Genomic DNA, 18,609 nt, shown 5'->3' on the forward strand with positions numbered 1-18,609 from the left:
AACCCAGACACTGTAGAAATATATAAAAACAATTTTTTTATGTTTTTTCTTTCTGCTTTGTTTAACTGGCTCTGGTGGTCTGACTGTGATGAATACTAGGTAAAGAACAAAAGCCTGACATATGCTGGCACTGCAAAGGTAGCTTGCAGTGTTGTTTAAATATATGGCTAATCTGCAGTTACAAGACGCTTTGCTATGTCATGACCCTTGTGGATATATAAAATAACATATAATGAGAAAAATTTACTCGCCCCATCAAACATGTTCTTTCCATAAATTTACTCATGATTGCTAATAAGAATTAATTGGAATTCTAGGGCAGATGTCTTACATTCACATATCTGAACAGAAATTACCAATGGAACTTAGTGAAACAGTAGGTTATCAAGGTGATGCCTCAGTCACAAATTAAATCAAAAATGTCCTCTCTCTGACAATTAAATGGATTTGGTTGGAAATGAACTGAGGGCAGCAACCAGGGCAGAGAGGAAACTAAATAAAATGTAACTCGTATGAGGAGTCACTTATCTGCTAAAAGTTCATTTTTTACCTGTCGTGTAGCCGTCCAGAATTTCCGGCGCAGTAATGCAAGATTAATCTGTACACCAACAGCTGAAAAAAAAAAAATTAACCTTAGTTCAAAGAAACTAATTGCTTCCTTTTCTGGAATGATTTCAAGTTATAACAATTCACAGGATAAAAGAAATAATCCAGGGATGGTGGGATAAATCATGATAAATCATAAATCATGATAAATCATAAACAAATCACTGATGTTGTGATAGGGCACATATTCGCTTTGTGATTTGTTCACACAAGTGTAGGCAAGATGTTTTCCTCCTGATGGAAAGAAAACTGAGGTAGCCAACCTCAGGGAAAGGTTGCTTACCACCTTCTGAGCTGGGGAATGACATAGCTGGTCATGAGTGAACCTATAGAATCAGGAGAAAATACAAGTACAAAGATTGGCAGAAGGAAGAAATGAAAACATTACAGACAGGGATTGTATGGTTGCAGTTGGTTCAAACACCACAATTTCTGGGGTGATTTAGGTTCAATAGGCATCTAGACTGATAGTATGAAAGTCTCCTCTGCTTGCTGACTGTAAGGTTCTATATGAAATCAATTTAGGGAAGTCTCATCCAGTGGTGCCCTAATAGATGTGAGTTGACAGTATCAACCTGCCCAGAATTCAGCACAAATTGGCATTAATGGCCCAGAATTTGCTGTTAAAACAATGTTGAGGCTAATGGTGCTCACCGTTATTTATGCACAAATTGTACAGCAACTTCAGACACGGACATCTTGGGACTGATGGGAAAATCCCCAAAAATGGGAGCGGGTCCCAAACCTGCTCCCAACCTGCTTCCAACCAATCTTCCCAGGAGTCGGGTCCCCGATTTTCACAGGGACCTGACTCCTACCTGCAGGAAGAGGATTATAGCCACTTAACTGCCTGTTAACAGGTAGTTAACAGGCAGTTAAGAGGCTTTTTCCAATTTTTCGACAGCTGTTGTGGGGTTCCCGATGTCAGGGAAGCCCGCCAGGGTAAGTGAGGCGTGCTGTGGGTCTGTTGTTATGTTGGTGTTTGGATGACAGCTGCAGAAGTGGTGTGAAGGATGCAATGGGACACTGGTTAGTATCAGAGGTAAGGACATGTTGTGAAATTAATTTTTAATGTGGTTAGATGTTTCTGCAGGTGACAAGCTGTGGAGTGTTTGTGCAGCCTCATCTCATCGGGAGAAGTGACAGATGGCTTCTGCAATCTCAGCTGCAGCTGCCATCTGTCTTATCCTAAGGAGAGAGTAATTGGAGAGCTTGGGCGCAAGGGCTCACCTTTGGACAGTGATTGTCAGTGTTTGACAGCACCTCAACGCTGTCAAACACTGTCAAATCATCTGTCAAACAAATGTAGTGCATATGCCTTTAAGAAAATCGGCAGATGAAGCGTCATCAACTGACATCATCTGACACCGGCTTTCCCTTAATTGGCCGGCCGCAGGGCGGGCTTAACAAGGCCAATCAGGGCAAAATAGCGTTTGTTCATCAGACGTCGCTGGGGGCGGGACTGGAACCGAAAACCAGCAGTCCCGCCCCAACGTGTTTTGGTGAGTAAAATCCAGCCCCTTGTGCCTGACTCACCATTCAAATGCATTGAATGGCGTGAAGTTCCTGTACTTACACAATAGATATGAACTAAATTCGGCACAGAAAGTTAAGGCTTGTACATTTCAGTCTAAATCCCCTTTTAATGGCATGGTAACTGTTAATTACTGTCAGTCAACCTCTCTGGCACTGAAAATTAACAATGTGTGGATTCTCATTCCTTCTGGTTTTAATTGTTGTTTGAATTTTTGTTCAATTAAAAAAAAAAATTTAATTGAAATTTAAATTGGCCTACCACAGCAATTTTTAGAACAATATTTCCTCTGTTTGCTGACTGTAAAGAGCCTATGTGAAATGAGTTGGGGTATTCTCAACTGGGCATGAACTGGTTCAACCTCACTCAGACATCACTGTATTATTGTCACCATGCTATGCTCTGTTTATAAAAGGTCATGACCAGCAAGCACCAGCAGAAACCATAGATATTGTCACTGTACCATTTCCACTGATGAGTGGAGTGTATCTGATAACATTGTCAAACTGAAATCAATACACAGAATAAATCAAAACCTTTATGAAGTACAGTCTCGTAAATTCTAAGGAAAGTTTTCTGGTCCACCTTGTGGAATCTTTGCCAATTCAGTATCACACCAGAAATTCTGGTCAGGCCTTGGAAGGACTTAGCAAAGATAGGCAAGTGCTTCATTTTAATAAGTCAATGTATTGAAATAACATGCTTATGTAACTTCCGATGTTTCTCGCTGGAAGTGCACTCTCATTTGAATTTGCCTGTATAAAACAAGCATTGGGGCAGGCATACATTGGACTTACAGAATTTAGTTCTAGTCAAGATAACCTTTTGTATAATGAGTCAATTTCTTACTTCACACACGTGATGTAATAACCATGTATCAAATTGTGCTACAGGTAGACTATCCTTTATCCGAAAACCTCGGGACCAGCCGTGTTTCGGTTTTCGGAAAATTTCGGATTTCGGAAGGTGAGCAAAAACACTTCGGTTTTCAGAGTAATTCGGTTTGCGGGAGTGCGGATAAAGGATACACTATCCCTTATCCGAAAGGGTGGGGGTCGGCGGGGGGTCGGGGTCGGTGGGGGGTCGGGGGTGGGGGTCGGCGGGGGGTCGTGGTCGGGGGGGTCGGGGTGGGGGTCGGCAAGGGTGGGGGTCGGCGGTGGGTCGGGGTCGGCGGGGGTTGGGTTCGGCGGGGGGGTCGGCGGGGGGTCGGGGGTGGGGGTCGGCGGGGTTCGGGGTCGTGCGCACGACTTATGCTGAGCGATTTCAGTTTTCAGAAGTGTGGAAAAATGCTACACTATCCCTTATCCGGCTAGGCCTGTAAGTCGTGCGCCACTCTGGTCATGTTGTGCGCACGACTTACGCTGACCGAAAAAACCTTCGGTTTTTAGAGGGTTTCGGTTTTCGGAAGTTCGGATAAAGGGTAGTCTACCTGTATTGCCCACAGGCACGGTACAAACAAGGCTATCAGTTTGGACTTGGGAACAATACAAAGGAAGGTAGGATCCAAGAGGGCACTGAAAGTCCATAACCTAACTGTTGCTAAAAGTGGAAAAAGTTTCATTCTCCGACACAGTGGGCCATTAGCAGCAGCAGAATTGTATTCCACCACAATCTGTAACCTCATGGCTCGGCATATCCCTCACTCTAGCATTACCATCAAGCCAGGGGACCAACTCTGGTTCAATAAGGAGTGTAGAAGAGCATGCCAGGAGCAGCACCAGGCGTACCTAAAAATGAGGTGCCAACCTGGGGAAGCTGCAACACAGGACTACATGCATGCTAAAAAGCGGAAGCAGCATGCTATAGACAGGGCTAAGCGATCCCACAATCAACGGATCAGGTCAAAGCTCTGCAGTCCTGCCACATCCAGTCGTGAATGGTGGTGGACCATTAAACAACTAATGGAGGAGGAGGCTCCATGAATATTCTCATCCTCAATGATGGTGGAGTCCAGCACGTGAGTGCAAAAGACAAGGCTGAAGCGTTTGCAACCATCTTCAGCCAGAAGTGCCGAGTGGATGATCCATATCGGCCTCCTCCTGAGGTCCCCACCATCACAGAAGCCAGTCTTCAGCCAATTTGATTCACTCCACGTGATATCAAGAAACGGCTGAGCGCACTGGATACAGCAAAGGCTATGGGCCCTGACAACATCCCGGCTATCGTGCTGAAGACTTGTGCTCCAGAACTAGCCGCGCCTCTAGCCAAGCTGTTCCGGTATGGCTACAACACCGGCATCTATCCGACAATGTGGAAAACTGCCCAGGTATGTCCTGTCCACAAAAAGCAGGACAAATCCAATTCGGCCAATTACTGCCCCATCAGTCTACTCTCAATCATCAGCAAAGTGATGGAAGATGTCATCGACAGTGCTATCAAGCGGCACTTACTCACCAATAACATGCGCACTGATGCCCAGTTTGGGTTCCGCCAAGACCACTCAACTCCCGACCTCATTACAGCCTTAGTCCAAACATGGACAAAGGAGCTGAATTCCAGAGGTGAGGTGAGAGTGACTGCCCTTGACATCAAGGCAGTATTTGACCAAGTGTGGCATGAAGGAACCCTAGTAAAAATGAAGTCAATGGGAATCGGGGGGAAAACTCTCCACTGGCTGGAGTCATACCTAGCACAAAGGAAGATGGTTGTGGTGATTGAAGGTCAATCATCTCAGCCCCAAGACATCACTGCAGAAGTTCCTCAGAGCAGTGTCCTAGGCCCAACCATCTTCAGCTGCTTCATCAATGGCCTTCCCTCCAACATAAGGTCAGAAATGGGGATGTTCGCTGATGATTGCACAGTGTTCAGTGCCATTCACAACTCCTCAGATAATGAAGCAGTCCATGCCCGCATGCAACAAGACCTGGACGACGTTCAGGCTTGGGCTGATAAGTGGCAGGTAACATTCGCACTGTTGGAGTCGACAGAAATCAACAGGCTGAGACTTTTCTTTAAGCAAAAACAAAACGTGTCTTACTTTAATCAATCTCCACGAGGTCTGAAGGCTCAGCCCCGTGCAGGGGCTATGACGTCATCACGCAACCGAAGTCATGACGTCATCGCGTTCCCGATGCTCTTAAAGGGACCCTGCACCAATAACCCAACCCAGCATGTACATATCACAACATTGCTATACAAAGTGAATTGTGTTTAGGTACATATAACAGCATTGGCTATACATTGTGTTATTGTCCCTATGTGGTCTCCGCCACATATGTCCCCCCAGAATTCACTAGTACTGGCAATGTCAGTCGTTGGGGGGGCCGGAACACACGGTTGGAACGGCTCCTCAATTCCGGGGTGGGGACTGGGGGGTTCGTCGGAGGGACCTCGGGCGCTCGGTGGTGGATTGAGGGTGTGGAAACCGGAGGTCGGCCCCGTCTCGGGGGCTGTGCCAACTCAACGGGTCGGTCCAGATCCAGGTGGGCCGGCTTGAGATGGTCCACAGAAATGCAGTCCGGCTTACCGCCGACATCCACGACGAAGGTCTTGTCCCCGGTTTCCAGGACATGGAATGGTCCATCGTAGGGTGGCTGAAGAGGTCCCCGGTGGGCGTCGTGGCGGACGAAAACGTACTCCGCCGCTCGAAGGTCGAGTGGAACGTGGGACTGCGGGAGGCCGTGCTCCGACGTGGGCACCAGAGCGAAAACCTTGGCGTTGTCCAGAAGGTCGGACCGCTGACAGGCTGCAGACCAAGGTCCCGTTGCGTTGGGGACGAAATCCCCGGGAACCCGCAGCGGCTGTCCGTAGATGAGCTCGGCGGACGAGGATTGGAGGTCCTCCTTGGGAGCGGTCCTGAGTCCCAGCATGACCCACGGGAGTCTGTCGATCCAGCCGTCGTCCCGGAGGCTGGCTCGGAGCACGGCCTTCATGGAGCGATGAAACCGTTCGCACAGCCCGTTAGCCTGACGGTGGTAAGCTGTGGTGCGGTGGAGTTTCAACCCGAGGCCTCGGGCGACAGTGTTCCAGAGCTCTGACGTGAACTGGGGCCCCCGGTCGGAGGAAATGTCAGATGGGGCGCCAAACCGGGCGACCCAAGTGCTGATGAACGCCCGAGCCACATCGGCAGCCATCGTTGAAGACAGCGGGACGGCTTCCGGCCATCGGGTGGTTCTGTCGACCATTGTGAGGAGGTGGGTGAACCCGCGGGAGGGCGGTAGGGGCCCCACCAGGTCCACATTAACGTGGTCGAACCGCCTCTCGGGCACCACGAAAAGCACCAACGGGGCCTTAGTATGGCGATGTACTTTCGAGCATTGGCATACCACGCAGGTGCTGGCCCAGTTGAGAACGTCTTTCCTGAGCCTGTGCCAGACGAACTTGGCTGCCACCAGCTTCTGTGATGGCTTCCTGCCTGGGTGGGAAAGATTATGGACGGTGTCGAATACTTGCCGTCTCCACCCTTCGGGCACGACGGGACGCGGCTGCCCAACAGAGACGTCGCACAGGAGTGTGGTGCCGGCAGATTCGAACGCGACGTCTGCTAGTTGAAGGCCTGTGACCGCCGTCCTGTAGGCCTGGACGTCCGGGTCGGAGGCCTGGTCGGCCGCCATGCTGGTGTAGTCGATGCCGAGGTGCACAGCACTGGCGACGGCTCGGGAGAGACAGTCGGTGATGGGGTTGTCTTTCCCAGCCACATGCTGGATGTCCGTTGTAAACTCCGAGATGAAGGCCAACTGGCGTTGCTGACGGGCCGACCACGGCTCGGAGGCTTTGGCCATGCCGAAGGTCAATGGCTTGTGGTCCACGAACGCCGCGAACGGGCGGGCCTCCAGCAGGAAACGGAAGTGTCGGACGGCGAGGTAGAGGCCGAGAAGCTCGCAATCAAAGGTACTGTACTTCCGCTCGTTGGGGCGGAGCTGCTGGCTGAAGAGGGCGAGCGGCTGCCAGGCGCCGTTGACCCACTGTTCGTGGATGGCGCCGACCGCATAGTCCAAGGCGTCGGTGGTGAGAGCGATCGGCGCATCGGGCAACGGATGTGCCAGCGTGGTCGCGTTAGCCAGGGCCCTTTTTGTGTCCCCGAAAGAATTGGCCATCTCATCAGACCAGTTGACGGCGAGTTTATCAGGCTTGCCTTTGAGGGCCTCGTAAAGGGGCCGCATAAGCTGGGCTGCTCGGGGGACGAAACGATGGTAAAAGTTCACCATGCCCAAAAACTCCTGCAGGGCCTTAATGGTGAGGGGTCACGGGAAGTCCATCACGGCCTCCACTTTCGATGCGAGTGGCACCGCCCCGTCCTTCGTGATGCGGTGCCCGAGAAAGTCGATTGAGGACAGCCTGAACTGGCACTTGGCCGGGTTGACGATTAGGCCGTGTTGGCTGAGTCGTTTGAAAAGAGTCCAGAGGTGGGACACATGTTCCATCCTGGAGGCGCTGGCGATGAGGATGTCGTCCAGGTATATGAACAGGAACGTCAGGTCCCGTAACACGGTGTCCATAAGGCGTTGAAAAGCCTGTGCGGCGTTTTTGAGGCCGAATGGCATGCGAAGAAATTCGAATAGCCCGAATGGGGTGATCGCTGCGGTTTTCGGGACGTCCTGTGGCTGGACGGGGACCTGGTGATAACCCCGGACGAGGTCCACTTTCGAGAATACCACTTTCCCGGCCAGGCGGGTGGAAAAGTCCTGGATGTGTGGAATTGGATAGCGGTCGGGGGTCGTCGCGTCGTTGAGGCACTGGTAGTCTCCGCACGGGCGCCACCCGCCGCCTGGGTTCGGGGCGATGAGGAGGAGCGAAGCCCATGGACTGTTCGACCGGCGGATGATGCTGAGGCGCTGCATGGTGTCAAACTCGGCTTTGGCGATGGCGAGCTTCCCCGGGTCGAGGCGCCGAGCGCGGGCGTAGACGGGCGGACCGGTGGTCGAAATGTGATGTTCTACCCCGTGTTTGGTGGTGGCGGACGAGAACGTGGGTTTCGTAAGGTCTGGGAACTGGGCGAGGAGGCGGGAAAACTCGTCGGAGGCCGAGAGTGCACTGGACAACTGCGTCGTGCTGGACCCACTGAGGGAACATGGGAGCAAGCTGAAGGTTTCCGCGTTGATGAGACGTCGGTTCTTGACGTCCACCAAAAGGCCATTGGCGCAGAGGAAGTCAGCGCCAAGAAGGGGGGTGGACACTTTTGCTGTGACAAAGTCCCAGGTGAACCGTTGCCTGCCAAAACAAAGCGCCATGTTCCGTTTCCCGAAGGTGCGGATGGAACTGCCGTTGGCGGCTTCGAGGACGGGGCCGTGGTTCCCCCCTTGAATGTCTATGGTTGACGCGGGCAGGACGCTCACCTGGGCGCCTGTGTCACAAAGGAAAACGACGTCCAGAGTCGGTGTCTGTAATAAACAACAAACTGCCTGAACGGCCGACAGCCATGGAAGCCGACGAGTGGTCTTTAGTTTGCTTCGATGCGGGAAAACTGCACGGGGGCCGGCACTTCCTGGCTTTGGGGCCGAACTGCGCATGGTAGAAGCAGAGGCTTGAGGGTTGCCGCTGTTGGGCTGTATCAGTGGGGGCAGGGCTCTGCGTGGCCGCGCAGTACTGTTGCCCGGCGGAGAAAAATTTGTCGGCCTCCTTGGCCAGGTCGCGGAAATCGGTAGTGGAAGAGTTTGCTAACGCCGACTGTACCTGACCTGGCAGCTGTTGGAGGAACAGTTCCTTGAAGAAGAAGCATGGCGTGTGTGTGCCCAGGAGGGCCAGCATGTGGTCCATCAGCTCCGAGGGCTTGGAGTCGCCCAACCCGGGTAGAGAGAGAAGTCGGCGTGCGCGTTCGGCTTCGGTGAGTCCGAAAGTTCGTAAGAGGTGCGCCTTCAGCGTTTCGTATTTGTTGAGCTCCGGGGGGTTTTCGAGCAGGTTCATGACTCTGGCCGCGGCGGAGCTGCTGAGAGCAGAGACGACGTAGTAGTACCTCATGTCTTCCGCGGTGATGTCCCGGATTGCAAATTGAGCCTCGGCCTGGGCGAACCAAGCGGCAGCCTGTTGTTCCCAAAACTCGGGTAATTTGATGGAAACGGCGTTCGTCGCCATTTCAGATGAGGTCTTTGGAATCGTCCAAAAGAGCAGCGGGGTCACCAATGTTGGAGTTGACAGAAATCAACAGGCTGAGGCTTTTCTTTAAGCAAAAACAAAACGTGTCTTACTTTAATCAATCTCCACGAGGCCTGAAGGCGCAGCCCCCGTGCAGGGGCTATGACGTCATCACGCAACCGACGTCATGACGTCATCACGTTCCCGACGCTCTTAAAGGGACCCTGCACCTATAACCCAACCCAGCATGTACATATCACAACATTGCTATACAAAGTGAATTGTGTTTAGGTACATATGACAGCATTGGCTATACATTGTGTTATTGTCCCTATGTGGTCTCCGCCACAGCGCCACAGAAGTGCCAGGCAATGACTATCTCCAACAAGTGAGAGTCTAACCACCGCCCCTTGACATTCAATGGCATTACTATCACCAAATCCCCCACCATCAACATCCTGGGGGTCACCATTGACCAGAAACGTAACTGGACCAGCCACATAAATACTGTGGCAACAAGAGCAGGTCAGAGGCTAGGTACTCTGTGGCGAGTGTCTCACCTTCTGACTCCCCAAAGCCTTTCTACCATCTACCATCTACAAGGCACAAGTAAGTAGTGCAGCTGCAACAACACTCAAGAAGCTCGGCGTTATACAGGACAAAGCAGCCCGCTTGATTGGCACCCCATCCACCACCTTAAACATTCCCTCCACCACCGGCGTACCGTGGCTGCAGTGTGTACCATCTACAAGATGCACTGCAGCAACTCGCCAAGGCTTCTTCGGCAGCACCTCCCAAACCCACGACCTCTTCCACCTAGAAGGACAAGGGCAGCAGGCGCATGGGAACACCACCACCTCCAATTTCCCATCGAAGTCACACATCATCCTGACTTAGAAGTATATCGCCGATCCTTCATCGTCACTGGGTCAAAATCCTGGAACTCCCTACCTAACAGCACTGTCGGAGTACCTGCACCACACGGACTGCAGCGGTTCAAGAAGGCGACTCACCACCACCTTCTCAAGGGCAATTAGGGATGGACAATAAATGCTGGCCTTGCCAGCGACGCCCATATCCCATAAACGAATTTTAAAAAATTGAGCACAAGAAGGGATCAAAATATAAAAGAAAATAGAACAGAGACCCAGAAGCAAAATAATCTAAATCCTGTCACTCATATCCCTACACAGCTGGTGATCCTCATAGGCCAAAGCAGTAATGTTGCCTGTTAATTACATCATAATTACATTGGACTGTTTACTAGTCATTTTTTTATGGCAAGCAGGAAAATATAAGACCATGGGACTTTAATGTTTCATCTAAATGATTGCATTATATTCAAACACATATGATACAAAACAGTTTAAAAAAAAGTATAAGCTCCCCCAGTGTCTCAGTGAGATTTTGCCAGTGAGTAGCTTAGCCATATCGACCAGGAAGGTCCCAGGTTTCATTCCCAGTCTCTGATTTGAGCTGATGTCAGCCAGGGCAATGGTAGGAGCTCAGCAGTCCAATGACCCCTGCTGGTAGTATGTATATGTGCATTTCAGGTGAGTGCAGGGTGTGGCTTGGCTGCAATGGTCCTTCGGAGTGAACAGCCTGCTGACTCTAACTGTTAACACTCACTCATTAATAACAACACTTAGGTGAGATACTAGAAGTCACAAGGTGCCTGTGGAACTGTACATCAGCAAGGAGCTAGAGTCTTAAGGAGAAGGGGGGAGGGGAAAGGAGAAAATTACTGAGAAAAGAGGGAAAAGAAGACAAATAGAGGGAAAGGGGCAGAGATACTAATTAATGTGCATTTTAACATATTTAATACAAGTTTATTAAAGTAACGCAATGGACAATTGGTCTCAGAGTTCCTGGGTGAGGAAGGAGAAAAATTAGCTAGTGTTCCTGCTGTGAACATTATCCAGTGACCCCTGGGGGAAAGTACATGAGTGTACATCAGGTGAGGATAATATTAGGCTCAACTCTGACATCCTCCCAACACACCAGTCAAATAGCCTCTCGTTGTCTGGGCTCATATATGAAGGCTGGATATTGGGACAAAGCACGGGGTTGTTAACATTCATGGAACTGTAAATCCAGGATGAGTCAGTGCCTTTTAGGAGAGGAACGAAGCAAAGGGAAAAATTGGAGAAGAAAATAAACACTGCACACAAATTTACATGAACATGATATTAATATAAATCTGCGCATATTAACTGTAGATTTATGATGTGCTTCAGATGAAATTTGTGTCCCTTTAAGAGTTGGTAAACAACTGCCCCAAAACCTGTGATCCTGCTCCACTGCTGTAACGGGGTGGAGCAGGACTTTTGATGGACCAGAGACTTACTTGCCTGACTCTGTCGGAATTCCCAGGTCAGGCATTAGCATATTAGTAGATTAGCATATTAGTATATCGTTGGCAAGAACCCATGCCAGATGGCTGGAATATGCAGCAGTAGCTAGCCACAGGTTCAGTGCCAGCAGGTCCAGCTGAAGATTGTACAAAAGAAGAAGAATGATCCCTTTTCTAGAAAGGCCACTTTTTTATACAACAGCTGGTTGCTTTATAAACGTTGTGGGCCGCACTACTACCACCATGAAGTACTGTACTCCTGCCTCTTGTAGCATACAATATGCTGGGGGCATTGGAAGCTAGACTAGCAGGAATCCTTGAGGGTGATGCCATCCTGACAGTCCTGCCTTCATACCTGATGTCAGACTGCAAGTGGATGGAAGCAAGAACCACGCACCACTTTCACCACAGGAAACCCCAGTACAACATGAAACGAGGCAGAGACCTGGCATAACCAGACCCCACCCAAATTTCCATGACCGCTTGTCCCCGCCTACCTAGATAAGGCCACGAGTTCAGCCCTATCACCAGGGAAATTCAGGGCTACTGATTTCTTTAAATTAATTTTTTTCCCATCTATAAGCAGCACAAAACTGGAAAGTCAGTGATGCAGTGAGCAAGCTGCAAGCCCTCTAGAGGGAGTCCTTTAGTTCTTTTCAGTTTGGAGAAATAAATTAAATACTATATAGGATTTCATGGTGTTTTCTGAGGACAAATGACCTTGTCCTTACAAGAGCACATTTTTTGAAGATGATAGCATTGAAATAATACTTTTGAAAAACTGGGTGATTTAATTGAGATCTTCAAGATTATCTGATGTAAATTGACAAAACTGACCTTTCACTCTAGTCAAGGTTTGAAATACCAGGGGCACAAATTAAACATTGCGAATTTAAGAAAATAAGGAGAAGCCATAAGGATACTAAAGTTGTAGAATAAATGCTCAGGTAAGGTGGGTATTGGGGTGTGGGAGGTGTGGGGGGGGTGGTGTGGTGGGGGGGGGTGGTTGGGTGGGGTGGTGGGGGGGGTTGGGTGGTGTGGTGGGGGGATGGGTAGTGATAGTGGGTGGTGGGGGTGGATGGAAAATACCATATGGAATGTGGTAGTTACAAGTCAATTTGTATTTCTCAATGTAAACGGCAAAATAGTGATTAAGGCTTTGGCAAGTAGACTATATGTGGTTGTCTCCCATTTCCGCCAACCTGGATGAAGCAGGATTTGTATTTTAGGATCTTGGTGTCTCACTGGCAGTGATGTCTCTTTGCCAAGAAGGCATCTAATTGTGTTAGATATTTACACTCTGCACTGTTTCAGGTTTCAGCCTTTATTTTGGGGCTTTTCATCCTTTCTCTATGAGCATCGACATTTACTTAAAAGAAAATATCCAGGGGTGTTTAGCCAGATAGAGGGATATGTTAGTATGCTGCACTTGAGCCTTACAGCTGCTTGCTCAGGTTGCACAAGCTAACACTGGTATCAAATGGTTTACCATGGAAGACAGGAATTTCAGAACAAAAAGTGAATTGGGCAAACACTGAAATAATCACAACCTCATTGCTATAAAGTGGGGTATAAAGCTGGCCACCAAACTCCAAACTCTTGGCCTGAACACTTCCCTCTGCAACTGGACCCTGGACTTCCTAACAAACAGACCCCAGTCTGTCAAATTAGGTAACCACACCTCCCCCCCGACCCTGAACACGGGGGCCCCACAAGGATGTGTGCTGAGCCCCCTCCTCTACTCCCTCTTCACCCACGACTGTGTGGCTGTTAATGGTTCCAACACCATCATCAAGTTTGCAGATGACACCACGGTAGTAGGCCAGATCACCAACAGCGATGAGTCAGCCTACAGGGAGGAGGTCCAGCATCTCGTGAAGTGGTGCGCCGACAACAACCTGGCCCTTAACACCAAGAAAACAAAGGAAATAATCGTGGACTTCAGGAAGTCCAAAGGCGGAAGTCACACCCCCATCCACATCAATGGGGCGGAGGTGGAAAGGGTGGCCAGCTTTAAGTTCCTCGGAGTCCACATCACGGAAGACCTCTCCTGGTCCCTCAACACCTCCTCTCTGGTGAAGAAGGCCCAGCAGCGCCTATATTTCTTGAGGAGGCTGAAGGGATGTAATCTGTCACCCCTGATCCTCTCTAACTTCTACCGCTGCACTATAGAGAGCATCCTGACAAACTGTATCACGGTATGGTACGGCAGCTGTAGCTCCCATGACCGGAAAGCCCTGCAGCGGGTAGTCAAAACTGCCCAACGCATTACCGGCTCCCGGCTACTGACCATAGATCATATATATCAGAAACGCTGCCTACGGAGGGCACGGTCCATCATCAAAGACCCTACCCACCCCAGCCACAGTCTGTTCGCCCTCCTACCATCTGGAAGACGCTACAGATGCATTCGCACCCGTACGACCAGATTTAGGAACAGCTTCTTTCCCAGGGCTGTCATCCTACTGAACTCCACAAATAAACACTAAAGCCTGCACATCTGCCGATGCACTTTATTATGGTCATATTTATGCTAATATATATGTACAAATGTATGTTGAAATGTTTAAGTGTCCTAATCCAAATTGTACACTCTCGGGAGCCGCAAGCCTACATTTCGTTGTACTGCACTTGTGCACTAACAATGACAATAAAAGTTGATTTGATTTGATTTTGATTTGATATCTGGATCAGAGTGGGTTTAGGCAGTTATGCTGTGCAAATATTAATATACAAATACTTAACTCCACCATATAACATTTCTTTGTCCACTTTTTAACAAAGGCATTAACCCATTTATTTCAATTGATTAATACCTCCATTAGAATAATGGACAAAAGAATTTCATACAAACGCATTAAATGCTCATGTGCTAATATTCGCAGTGTAATTTTCAAGTCCTTACTGGCTCCTGTTGTGAAAGATGTTATTGATCAGATTATGGGCAGGTTAGTTAATTATATTAAGAGTTAATTTTGCAGTACTGCTGCCATTGCCACTTTCTCTACAAGGCAAGTCTCCATATATTAAAATAAATGAATTATATCCAGTGTATGCTTTTACTGGGGATCCATGAAATGTACCTCATTAGAATACAGAATCTGCTTTGATTCTGTGGAGCGCCTCCACCCCTATGATCAGTTTAATGACACTGATTCTTGCCTTAGGGAGGTAAATTTTGGATAAGGTCATCCCTATATCAGTCATTCCCATAAGGCTTTCCTTGTGACATTTAAATTAGTATCTGGCGGCTGATCTGCAAACTTCTTCCCACATGGCTTGCTGTGGAATAGGTTCTGGTAGCTCCTCAGACTATTAAACTGAACTAATCTGCTACAAGTTGTGTAAATATTCTGTAATACCAGATATATGATCCAACATTATTTGTTAACGTGTGTAGATTCTGTGAAAGAAAATATTTTAAAAAATCAATGACAAAAAAATAGCAAAGGATTGTTACATTTTGAAAAACATTTTGGCAAAGTTGGGCAGAAGTTTTTTTTAAATTCCTGCCAGAAGCAAATGGACAAAACTCAGGGAGTGGTCCAAAGGCAGTCTTTAATTGTTATTAAAAGGTTAAAAAGAAATCATAAACAGACAGTGGCTCTGTGATTTTTGTCCTGTTGATATCTTTTATGTTCAATCATCCCAATAAAATGGGGTAATTTTTGTTGGAATAAACGGGTCTTTTTCCGAGTGGAAGGCAGTGACTAGTAGGGTACTGCAAGGATCGCTGCTAGGACTCCAGTTATTCATAATATATATTAATGATCTAGACGAGAGAACTAGATGTAATATCTCCAAGTTTGCAGACGACACAAAGCTGGGTGGGCGTGTGTGCTGTGAGGAGGATGCAGAGAAACTCCTGTACGATTTGGACAGGTTGGGTGATTGGGCAGATGCATGGCAGATGCAGTATAATGTGGATAAATGCGAGGTTATCCACTTTGGTGGCAAAAACAGGAAGGCAGATTATTATCTGAACGGCAATACATTGGGAGAAGGGGAAGTGCAACGAGACCTGGGTGTCCTTGTGCACCAGTCGCTGAAGGTAAGCATGCAGGTGCAGCAGGCGGTTAAGAAGGCAAAAGGTATGCTGGCCTTCATAGCGAGAGGATTCGAGTACAGGAGCAAGGATGTCTTGCTGCAGTTGTACAGGGCCTTGGTGAGACCACATCTTGAGTATTGTGTGCAGTTTCGGTCGCCTTATCTGAGGAAGGATGTTCTTGCCATGGAGGGAGTGCAGCGAAGATTCACCAGACTGATATCTGGGATGGCAGGAATGACGTATGAAGAGAGATTGGGTCGATTAGGCTTATATTCGCTAGAGTTTAGAAGAATGAGAGGGGATCTCATTGAAACATAAAATTCTAACAGGACTAGACAGACTAGATGCAGGAAGGATGTTCCCGATGGCAGGGGAGTCCAGAACCAGGGGTCACAGTCTAAGGATAAGGGGTAAGCCATTTAGGACTGAGATGAGGAGGAATTTCTTCACCCAGAGAGTGGTGAACCTGTGGAATTCTCTACCACAGAAGACATTTGAGGCCAATTCATTAAATATATTCAAGAAGGAGTTAGATATATTTCTTAAGGCTAAGGCGATCAAGGAATATGGGGAGAAAGCAGGGACAGGATACTGAATTTGGATGATCAGCCATGATTGCATTGAATGGCGGAGCAGGCTCGAGGTGGCCGAATGGCCGACTCCTGCTTCTATCTTCTATGTTTCTTCTATGTTTCTATGTTACCTGGTTCATGTTCTGACATATGGCTGCAGCAGCTGCTACCCTCCATTATGCTTAATTATGCTCAGGGTAACCTGCTTATTGCAGAGGTACTGAACTCTCAAGTTGGAATCACAAGTGTTGATGACATTAACTTTTTGTTCACACAGGTTTCAAGTGATCCGATATGATCCATATTTCTTCCAAAGAAAATCCTACAGGCCATTCAATGATCATTGCTCTGCTAGCATTCACTTTATTTCATTTTATAAAGTGTTTGAGGCCCTTAAACCGTCATTTGCAAATTGGGCTACACTGGAAATAGAATCTGTACAATGACAGTCTAAGTAGGCCATCCATGAAGCTGAGATTTCCCTGGGGCCACGTTTGTCAGCCTCAGCTTGGCAATCGGGAGGAAAGAGTGAAACTTCCTCATGGAGAAAGGGATTCCTGCATCCATCTGTTAGTATAGTTGACTAAAGAACAGGTGTCAGCTGGATCCACAAAGACAATTGTGGTCTGAACCCTCCTAAGCTTTCACAAAAGGGCAGCATAGGTCCAATGTTTAACGCAGGGTTGTTATGGAGAAAGGGAGAAGCAATAACAGAGGATCAAATTTGATTTTGGGGAAAAGATATTCTACGGAACTATGCAATTTTAAAGCTTGCATCACCATGGCTATAATATATGCAAAATCAATGTAGCACACGGACCCAGTGTCACAGCCGAGTATGCCAGATTCAACCTCATTACAGCTTTATAGCACATTAAACCCTGGGGAAAGAAAGATGTGCTCACTTGAAATGCAAAAGTGGTAGCTTGTATCTCCCCAGATTATTTTATTTGTGATTCATTGGTATATTTAACAGTATCTTCATTCAGCTCACCAACACTATCAGGGAAAAAAAGCTGCTCTCGAGAGCTAGGATGAGAGATGGAAGTCTGTGGAAAAGGTAAGGCAATATATTTATTTATTCATTTATAAGAAATGTACTTTGTGCATTTATTGGGAGTTAAATAACACTGTAAACATCAAAGTTAAACTAAAGTTCAGTAAAGAATGGTCAAAAAGAAAAATGTGGAAATATTTGACAGTCAAGAGAGGGGAGCACTTTAATCAATTGCGACACCGAATTTAATACTGGCTTGTGGTGGGCGGGGGTCATTTCTAATATACAATTTATTTTTCAAAAGTCTGGTGTGGGGGAATCCCACATTCTACCTGTGCAGTAAATGATACAATCTGTGGTTGGCTTCTTAATGTAAAGTAATAAGAACAGGCGTCTTTGTTTGCTCCCCAGGCGTGTTATACTGATATTATTGGTCATAAGGGTCAAGTATTGTTTAAATGGTCTATTTGAGGTGCATTCCAGCCAATTGTCTCCTGCTATCCAAATAATGTGCGAGCAAATCGGTTTCACAGAATTCAAAGTAAGATTGTTTTGTGGATTGTGTGTGTGTGTGTGTGTCTGTATTTGAGTGAGAGATACGTACAACATGTGAGGTTTTCCTCCCCAAATATTTTCCCCAACCCTTTTGAAAGTGGATACTGCAGATATGGCATAATCTCAAGAACTCTTGGCCTGTAGCACATGATCTAGGCTGATACGTCAGTGCAGTACTGAAGGAGTGTTGCACTGATGAAGGTGTCATTTTTGGAATAGACATTAAACTAAAGCCCCATTTGCACATTCTATAGTTCAAGTGGACATTAAAGATCCCATGGCACTATTTTAAGAAGAGCAGGAAATTCTCCCAGTATCCTGGCCAACACTCCTTCGTTAACCAACACCACTAAAACAGATTCACTGGTCATTCATTTCATTTGTTTATAGGAATTTCCATATAAAAAAGCAATATTTTTCTTTCTGTTCAACTGTGAGATGCATCAGTCCTCATCAGCAGACAGACAGACACATTTTCCAACAGGGATCAGTGAATAATGGCTGAGCTCAGCTAACTTGACCACATATCAAACTTGGGACCTTTATGGCTCAGTACCATATCAGGTTATTCATTAACACTGAGGTATCACATGTGAGTTTTGAATGGAGTTTGGGACGCACAAAGAAAACTCAGCAATCAAGGGGTTAAGGTGCACTTGCACTATATGTAGGCTAACTAAAGAGATATTGCCCCATCTATGTTTTAAAGCATTACATCCAAAAATGTGAGGATATTGATTGTCTTGGTTTCAGATGTAATCTGCTGAATTTGAGCAGCATGCAGAGAGTTAAAGATTTGTGTTATCTGCTGAATTCCTTTCCCTCTGATCACTAGAGCTAGATTAATGCTGCTTTAGCAGCTGTGATCCAGGCAGCTTGAGAGCATGGTCACTGACAGCAACAACACTGTAACATTCCCATCTGTCATGCCAT

At 47.5% G+C, this 18,609-nt stretch overlaps 1 protein-coding gene across 14 annotated transcripts in view; it reads right to left on the reverse strand.

Annotated features, from left to right (window-relative positions):
* The window catches only part of LOC147106116 (voltage-dependent calcium channel subunit alpha-2/delta-4-like), an 888,222-nt gene that overhangs the window by 228,258 nt on the left and 641,355 nt on the right, over positions 1 to 18,609 (reverse strand). For all 14 annotated transcript variants that reach the window (XR_015081361.1, XR_015081362.1, XR_015081363.1 and 11 more), the window contains one exon: positions 551 to 612. Coding sequence is in view for 11 of the 14 variants with exons in the window: in XM_086008903.1 (XP_085865029.1) it covers positions 551 to 612 (62 nt within the window). In the remaining 3 variants the exon portion in view is untranslated. The remainder of the gene's footprint in view (positions 1 to 550; positions 613 to 18,609) is intronic.

Source organism: Somniosus microcephalus, chromosome 16, assembly GCF_052327205.1.
Source record: "Somniosus microcephalus isolate GS21.2 chromosome 16, FLI_Smic_1.0, whole genome shotgun sequence".
NCBI lineage: Eukaryota > Metazoa > Chordata > Chondrichthyes > Squaliformes > Somniosidae > Somniosus > Somniosus microcephalus.